The sequence below is a fragment of the Triticum urartu genome, chromosome 4 (genome assembly GCF_003073215.2).
Source record: "Triticum urartu cultivar G1812 chromosome 4, Tu2.1, whole genome shotgun sequence".
Classification (NCBI taxonomy): Eukaryota; Viridiplantae; Streptophyta; class Magnoliopsida; order Poales; family Poaceae; genus Triticum; species Triticum urartu.
This window is the reverse complement of record NC_053025.1, coordinates 105,311,009-105,319,877: the sequence shown is the minus strand read 5'-3', so window position 1 is coordinate 105,319,877 and position 8,869 is coordinate 105,311,009. Positions and strand designations below refer to the sequence as shown.

At 46.1% G+C, this 8,869-nt stretch overlaps 1 protein-coding gene across 1 annotated transcript; it reads left to right on the top strand.

Annotated features, from left to right (window-relative positions):
• Positions 1–355: 355 nt before the first annotated feature.
• Positions 356–1,105, top strand: LOC125554639 (vacuolar iron transporter homolog 4-like). Its single transcript, XM_048718133.1, has one exon. It carries the CDS (start codon positions 356–358, stop codon positions 1,019–1,021), a length of 666 nt encoding a protein of 221 aa, XP_048574090.1. The 3' UTR covers positions 1,022–1,105.
• The last annotated feature ends 7,764 nt before the right edge of the window (positions 1,106–8,869 follow it).

Below are 8,869 nucleotides of genomic sequence, written 5' to 3'. Positions count from 1 at the left end.
TTAGGCCTTTTCGAACAGAAAAAAAAATCTGAAAGTATATGCAATACAGTAAGAAACATCTAATTCCCTCATTTCCTAAGAACACCAGAACAAATACGTACGAAAAATTAAATGATGTCAAAAGCACATAAATTGTGCATACGACCATACCTAGATAGTGAAAATGACTGTATGTATGTAAATCCTTGTTATTCCTAAGGAGACGTCACATTGTGCATCACTACAGATGTTACCTTCACATATAATCGCCTCGCTGCTCTACTGCCTCGTCGGTATATATACGGGGTCTTGTGTTCGCCACACTCTCGTATGCTCTTGTGCGTGTGGCAGTCGCACGCCTCTGCTCCCACATAAAATGGCCACCGACAATGACACCAAGCTCGCTGTAGCAGAGCTCGGCCCAACCCCCGCGCCGGAGGCCATGAAACTCTGCACCGTCTGCGTAGCCACGGCCACCCACGACGCCATGTCGCTGCCGTCACAGCAGGGGCAGTGGCTGCGCGCCGCCGTCCTCGGCGCAAGCGATGGCCTCGTCTCCACCTCAGCGCTCATGCTCGGCATCGGCGCGGCGCGACCCGCCGACCCACGGGCGGCGCTCCTGTCGGGCGTGGCGGGCCTCGTCGCCGGCGCCTGCAGCATGGCCATCGGCGAGTACGTGTCGGTCCACGCGCAGCTGGACGTGGAGCTGGCCGGGCTCCAGCGGCTCGAGGAGGCGCGCGGGTACCCGGCGGACCGGGCCGGGCTGCCGAACCCGTGCCACGCGTCGGCGGCCTCGGCGCTGTCCTTCGCGGCCGGCGCGGCCATCCCGCTGCTCGCGGCGTGGTTCGTGACAAGCTACGGGGTGCGGGTCGCCGTGGTCGTCGCGACGGCGACTCTGGCCTTGGCGGCGTTCGGCGCCCTCGGGGCGGTGCAGGGCCGCGCTCCAGGGGGGCGGGCTGGGCTGAGGGCCGCGCTGGGAGGATTGGTGGCGATGGCGGTCACCTACGGTCTCATGAAACTGTTCCGGACTCGTTCAGATTGATATATGGCTTGAACTTCTTCTTTTTTGGCGGGTGAGGCTTGAACAAACTTGTTATGGGTGTGTTTCTCTTCTTCTTTTTTGACGAGGGGAAAAACAGTAGGTGAATTGCCTGCGTGCTTAGCAAATCCTAGCTTGTGGTGTACAGTATATACAATTAAGATTTGTTCACTAGTAGCATGCTTGTTGGCAAAAGCACTCTAACGCTCTTGCCATGTAAAGCTGCCACGTGAGTAGCAATACAAGGTATTCTACATGGTATAACTTATGTATCTGTTATTACTTGATTTTCGGTATTGTTATATCAAAAACAATACTCCCTCCGTAAAGAAATATAAAAATGTAATTGTTATTATTACTATTATAATTACATTTCTTTATGGAGGGAGTAATTGTTATTATTATTTTAATTAAAAACTAAAATATAATTCAATGATGATTAAAAAAAGTAATTATTTTAGTGACTAATTCAGAAAATCATAAGAGACAAACTATCATTTCATATATTTTAGAAACAAAAAATTTCAATAATTTGAGTAACATTTTAATAATTTCAGAAAATAGAAACACATATTTCAGCAACTTAATAATTTTCAGAAACATAAATTTAAACCATTTCATAATTTTCATAAACACACAATCATATTTCAAAATTTTCAAAAACATACATGTAACCAATACTTGCTTGAGAAAGATTATTAGTAGCAATGACAAAGGAGTCATTTGAGTGTTTCAGGTTGCGAAAATGTAAATGATAGCAAGAATTACCCAACAGTTGCCAAGTAACAAGTATTGAAGAGAGCAAGCAGTATTTAGAAGCGTGGCATGGAAATGGATATTGGAACGTTGCATGTATTGTTGGAAATATGCCCTAAAGGCAATAATAAAATGATAATTATATTTCCTTGTTCATGATAATTGTCTATTATTCATGCTATAATTGTATTATTCGGAAATCGTAATACATGTGTGAATACATAGACCACAATGTGTCCCTAGTGAGCCTCTAGTTGACTAGCTCGTTGATCAACAGATAGTCATGGTTTCCTGGCTATGGACATGGGGATGTCATTGATAACGGGATCACATCATTAGGAGAATGATGTGATGGACAAGACCCAAACCTAAGCATAGCACAAAGATCGTGTAGTTCGTTTGATGTAGCTTTTTTGGATGTCGAGTATCATTTCCTTAGACCATGAGATTGTGCAACTCCCGGATACCGTAAGAGTGCCTTGGGTGTGCCAAACGTCACAACGTAATTGGGTGACTATAAAGGTACATTACAGGTATCTCCGAAAGTGTCTGTTGGGTTGGCACGAATCGAGACTGGGATTTGTCACTCCGTATGACGGAGAGGTATCTCTGGGCCCACTCGGTAATGCATCATCATAATGAGCTCAATGTGATCAAGTGGTTGATCACGGGATCATGCATTACGGTACGAGTAAAGTGACTTGCCGGTAACGAGACTGAACAAGGTATTGGGATACCGACGATCGAGTCTCGGGCAAGTAACGTACCGATTGACAAAGGGAATTGAGTACGGGATTGATTAGGTCCTCGACATCGTGGTTCATCCGATGAGATCATCGAGGAGCATGTGGGAGCCAACATGGGTATCCAGATCCCTCTATTGGTTATTGACCAGATAGTCATCTCGGTCATGTCTGCTTGTCTCCCGAACCCGTAGGGTCTACACACTTAAGGTTCGGTGACGCTAGGGTTGTATAGATATGAGTATGCAGTAATCCGAAAGTTGTTCGGAGTCCCCGATGAGATCCTGGACGTCACGAGGAGTTCCGGAATTGTCCGGAGGTGAAGAATTATATGTAGGAAGTGTAGTTTCGGCCATCGGGAAAGTTTCGGGGTCACCGGTATTGTACGGGGACCACCGGATGGGTCCCGGGGGTCCACCGGGTGGGGCCACCCATCCCGGAGGGCCCCATGGGCTGAAGTGGGGAGGGGAACCAACCCATAGTGGGCTGGTGCGCCCCCCCCTTGGGCCCCCATGCGCCTAGGGTTGGGAACCCTAGGGGAGGGGGCGCCTCCACTTGCCTTGGGGGGTACTCCACCCCCTTGGCCGCCGCCCCCCTAGGAGATCCCATCTCCTAGGGCCGGCGCACCCCCCTAGGGGGCCTATATAAAGGGGGGAGGGAGGGCAGCCGCACCTCAAGTCTTGGCGCCTCCCTCTCCCCTGCTACACCTCTCCCTCTCGCAGAAGCTCAGCGAAGCCATGCTGCGTTCACTGCTGCATCCACCACCACGCCGTCGTGCTGCTGGATCTTCATCAACCCTCTCCTTCCCCCCTTGCTAGATCAAGAAGGAGGAGACGTCATCCGCTCCGTACGTGTGTTGAACGCGGAGGTGCCGTCCGTCCGGCACTTGGTCATCGGTGATTTGGATCACGGCGAGTACGACTCCATCATCCCCGTTCTCTTGAACGCTTCCGCTCGCGATCTACAAGGGTATGTAGATGCACTCTCCTCTCGTTGCTAGTTGACTCCATAGATTGATCTTGGTGAAACGTAGGAATTTTTTTTGTTTTCTGCTACGATCCCCAACAGTGGCATCATGAGCCAGGTCTATGCATAGTTAGTATGCACGAGTAGAACACAAAGTAGTTGTGGGCGTCGATATTGTCAATTTGCTTGCCGTTACTAGTCTTATCTTGATTTGGCGGCATCGTCGGATGAAGCGGCTCGGACCAACCTTACACGTACGCTTATGTGAGACCGGTTCCACCGACTGACATGCACTAGTTGCATAAGGTGGCTGGCGGGTGTCTGTCTCTCCCACTTTAGTCGGATAGGATTCGATGAACAGGGTCCTTATGAAGGGTAAATAGAAATTGGAAATTCACGTTGTGGTTTTGGCGTAGGTAAGAAACGTTCTTGCTAGAAACCTATAGCAGCCACGTAAAAACTTGCAACAATAATTAGAGGACGTCTAACTTGTTTTTGCAGCAAGTGTTTTGTGATGTGATATGGCCAAAGGTTGTGATGAATGATGAATGATATATGTGATGTATGAGATTGATCATGTTCTTGTAATAGGAATCACGACTTGCATGTCGATGAGTATGACAACCGGCAGGAGCCATAGGAGTTGTCTTTATTTTTTGTATGACCTGCGTGTCATTGAGAAACGCCATGTAAATTACTTTACTTTATTGCTAAACGTGTTAGCCATAGTATTAGAAGTAATAGTTGGCGAGCAACTTCATGGAGACACGATGATGGAGATCATGATGATGGAGATCATGGTGTCATGCCGGTGACAAGATGATCATGGAGCCCCAAGATGGAGATCAAAGGAGCTATATGATATTGGCCATATCATGTCATTATTATTTGATTGCATGTGATGTTTATCATGTTTTTGCATCTTGTTTACTTAGAACGACGGTAGTAAATAAGATGATCCCTCATAATAATTTCAAGAAAGTGTTCCCCCTAACTGTGCGCCGTTGCGACAGTTCGTTGTTTCGAAGCACCACGTGATGATCGGGTGTGATAGATTCCAACGTTCACATACAACGGGTGTAAGACAGATTTACACACGCAATACACTTAGGTTGACTTGACGAGACTAGCATGTACAGACATGGCCTCGGAACACAGAAGACCGAAAGGTCGAGCATGAGTCGTATAGAAGATACGATCAACATGATGATGTTCACCGATGTTGACTAGTCCGTCTCACGTGATAATCGGACACGGCCTAGTCAGCTCGGATCATGTTATACTTAGATGACTGGAGGGATGTCTATCTAAGTGGGAGTTCATTGAATAATTTGATTAGATGAATTTAATTATCATGAACTTAGTCTAAAATCTTTACAATATGTCTTGTAGATCAAATGGCCAACGTTGTCCTCAACTTCAACGCGTTCCTAGAGAAAACCAAGCTGAAAGACGATGGCAGCAACTATACGGACTGGGTCCGGAACCTGAGGATCATCGTCATAGCTGCCAAGAAAGATTATGTCCTAGACACCGCTAGGTGACGCACCCGTCCCACAGAACCAAGACGTTATGAACGCTTGGCAGACACGTGCTGATGATTACTCCCTCATTCAGTGTGGCATGCTTTACAGCTTAGAATCGGGGCTCCAAAAGCGTTTTGAGCGACACGGAGCATATGAGATGTTCGAAGAGCTGAAAATGGTTTTCCAAGCTCATGCCCGGGTCGAGAGATATGAAGTCTCCGACAAGTTCTTCAGCTGTAAGGTGGAGGAAAATAGTTCTATCAGTGAGCACATACTCAAAATGTCTGGGTTGCATAACCGCTTGACTCAGCTGGGAGTTAATCTTCCGGATGACGCGGTCATTGACAGAATCCTTGAGTCGCTTCCACCAAGCTACAAGAGCTTTGTGATGAACTTCAATATGCAGGGAATGGAAAAGACCATTCCTGAAGTATTTGCAATGCTGAAATCAGCAGAGGTAGAAGTCAAAAAGGAACATCAAGTGTTGATGGTGAATAAAACCACTAAGTTCAAGAAAGGAAAGGGTAAGAAGAACTTCAAGAAGGACGGCAAGGGAGTTGCCGCGCCCGGTAAGCAAGCTACCGGGAAGAAGCCAAAGAATGGACCCAAGCCCGAGACTGAGTGCTTTTATTGCAAGGGAAGTGGTCACCGGAAGCGGAACTTCCCCAAATACTTAGCGGACAAGAAGGCCGGCATCACAAAAGGTATATGTGATATACATGTAATTGATGTGTACCTTACCAGTACTCGTAGTAGCTCCTGGGTATTTGATACCGGTGCGGTTGCTCACATTTGTAACTCAAAGCAGGAGCTGCGGAATAAGCAGAGACTGGCGAAGGACGAGGTGACGATGCGCGTCGGGAATGGTTCCAAGGTCGATGTGATCGCCGTCGGCACGCTACCTCTACATTTACCTACGGGATTAGTTTTAAACCTCAATAATTGTTATTTAGTGCCAGCTTTGAGCATGAACATTGTATCAGGATCTCGTTTAATATGAGATGGCTACTCATTTAAATCAGAGAATAATGGTTGTTCTATTTATATGAGAGATATGTTTTATGGTCATGCTCCGATGGTGAATGGTTTATTCTTAATGAATCTCGAGCGTAATGCTACACATATTCATAGTGTGAATATCAAAAGATGTAATGTTGATAATGATAGTCCCACATACTTGTGGCACTGCCGCCTTGGTCACATAGGTGTCAAACGCATGAAGAAGCTCCATGCAGATGGACTTTTAGAGTCTCTTGATTACGAATCATTTGACACGTGCGAACCATGCCTCATGGGTAAAATGACCAAGACTCCATTCTCAGGAACAATGGAGCGAGCAACCAACTTATTAGAAATCATATATACTGATGTGTGCGGTCCAATGAGTGTTGAGGCTCGCGGTGGCTATCGTTATGTTCTCACTCTCACTGATGACTTGAGTAGATATGGGTATGTCTACTTAATGAAATACAAGTCTGAGACCTTTGAAAAGTTCAAGGAATTTCAGAGTGAGGTTGAGAATCAACGTGACAGGAAAATCAAGTTCTTGCGATCAGATCGTGTGGGAGAATACTTGAGTCATGAATTTGGCACACACTTAAGAAAATGTGGAATAGTTTCACAACTCACGCTGCCTGGAACACCTCAGCGTAATGGTGTGTTCGAACGTCGTAATCGCACTCTATTAGATATGGTGCGATCTATGATGTCTCTTACCGATTTACCGCTATCATTTTGGGGCTATGCTTTAGAGACTGCCGCATTCACTTTAAATAGGGCTCCGTCGAAATCCGTTGAGACGACACCGTATGAATTATGGTTTGGAAGAAACCTAAGCTGTCGTTTCTAAAAGTTTGGGGATGTGATGCTTATGTCAAGAAACTTCAACCTGAAAAGCTCGAACCCAAGTCGGAAAAATACGTCTTCATAGAATACTCTAAAGAAACTGTTGGGTATACCTTCTACCTCAGATCCGAAAGCAAGATCTTTGTTGCCAAGAATGGGTCCTTTCTAGAGAAGGAGTTTCTCTCGAAAGAAATAAGTGGGAGGAAGGTAGAACTTGATGAAGTATTACCTCTTGGACCGGTAAGTGGCGCAACTCAAGAAAATGTTCCTGAGGTGCCCGCACCGACTAGAGAGGAAGTTGTTGATGATGATCATGAAACTTCAGATCAAGTTGCTACTGAACTTCGTAGGTCCACAATGACACGTTCCGCACCAGAGTGGTATGACAACCCTGTCTTGGAAATCATGTTGTTAGACAACGGTGAACCTTCGAACTATGAAGAAGCAATGGCGGGCCTGGATTCCGACAAATGGCTGGAAGCCATGAAATCCGAGATAGGATCCATGTATGAAAACGAAGTATGGACTTTGACCGACTTGCCCATTGATCGGCGAGCCATAGAAAATAAATGGATCTTTAAGAAGAAGACAGACGCAGATGGTAATGTGACCATCTATAAAGCTCGGCTTGTCGCTAAGGGTTATCGACAAGTTCAAGGGGTTGACTACGATGAGACTTTCTCACCCGTAGCAAAGCTGAAGTCCGTCCGAATCATGTTAGCAATTGCCGCATTCTATGATTATGAGATATGGCAAATGGACGTCAAAACGGCACTCCTTAATGGTTTCCTTAAGGAAGAATTGTATATGATGCAGCCGGAAGGTTTTGTCGATCCTAAGAATGCTGACAAGGTGTGCAAGCTCCAATGCTCGATTTATGGGCTGGTGGAGTTGGAACATTCGCTTTGATGAGATGATCAAAGCGTTTGGGTTTATGCAGACTTATGGAGAAGGCTGCATTTACAAGAAAGTGAGTGGGAGCTCTGTAGCATTTCTCATATTGTATGTGGATGACATACTGTTGATGGGAAATGATATAGAATTCTTGGAAAGCATAAAGGCCTATTTGAACAAGTGTTTTTCAATGAAGGACCTTGGAGAAGCTGCTTATATATTAGGCATCAAGATCTATAGAGATAGATCGAGACGCCTCATTGGTCTTTCACAGAGTACGTACCTTGACAAGATTTTGAAGAAGTTCAAAATGGATCAGTCAAAGAAGGGGTTCTTGCCTGTATTGCAAGGTACGAGATTGAGCTTGGCTCAATGCCCGACCATGGCAGAAGATAGAGAAAAGATGAGTGTCGTCCCCTATGCCTCGGTCATAGGGTCTATCATGTATGCTATGCTGTGTACCAGACCTGATGTAAACCTTGCCGTGAGTTTGGTAGGAAGGTACCAAAGTAATCCCGGCATGGAATACTGGACAGTGGTCAAAAATATCCTGAAGTACCTGAAAAGGACTAAGGAAATGTTTCTCGTTTATGGAGGTGACGAAGAGCTCGTCGTAAAGGGTTACGTCGATGTTAGCTTCGACACAGATCTGGATGACTCTAAGTCACAAACCGGATACATGTATATTTTGAATGGTGGGGCAGTAAGCTGGTGCAGTTGCAAGCAAAGCGTTGCGGTGGGATCTACATGTGAAGCGGAGTACATGGCAGCCTCGGAGGCAGCACACGAAGCGGTCTGGGTGAAGGAGTTCATTACCGACCTAGGAGTCATACCCAATGCGTCGGGCCCGATGACTCTCTTCTGTGACAACACTGGAGCTATTGCCTTTGCCAAGGAGCCCAGATTTCACAGGAAGACCAGGCATATCAAGCGTCGCTTCAACTCCATTCGTGAAAGTGTTCAAAATGGAGACATAGAGATTTGTAAAGTACATACGGACCTGAATGTAGCAGATTCGTTGACTAAACCTCTCCCTAGAGCAAAACATGATCAACACCAGAATTCCATGGGTGTTCGATTCATCACAATGTAACTGGATGATTGACTCTAGTGCAAGTGGG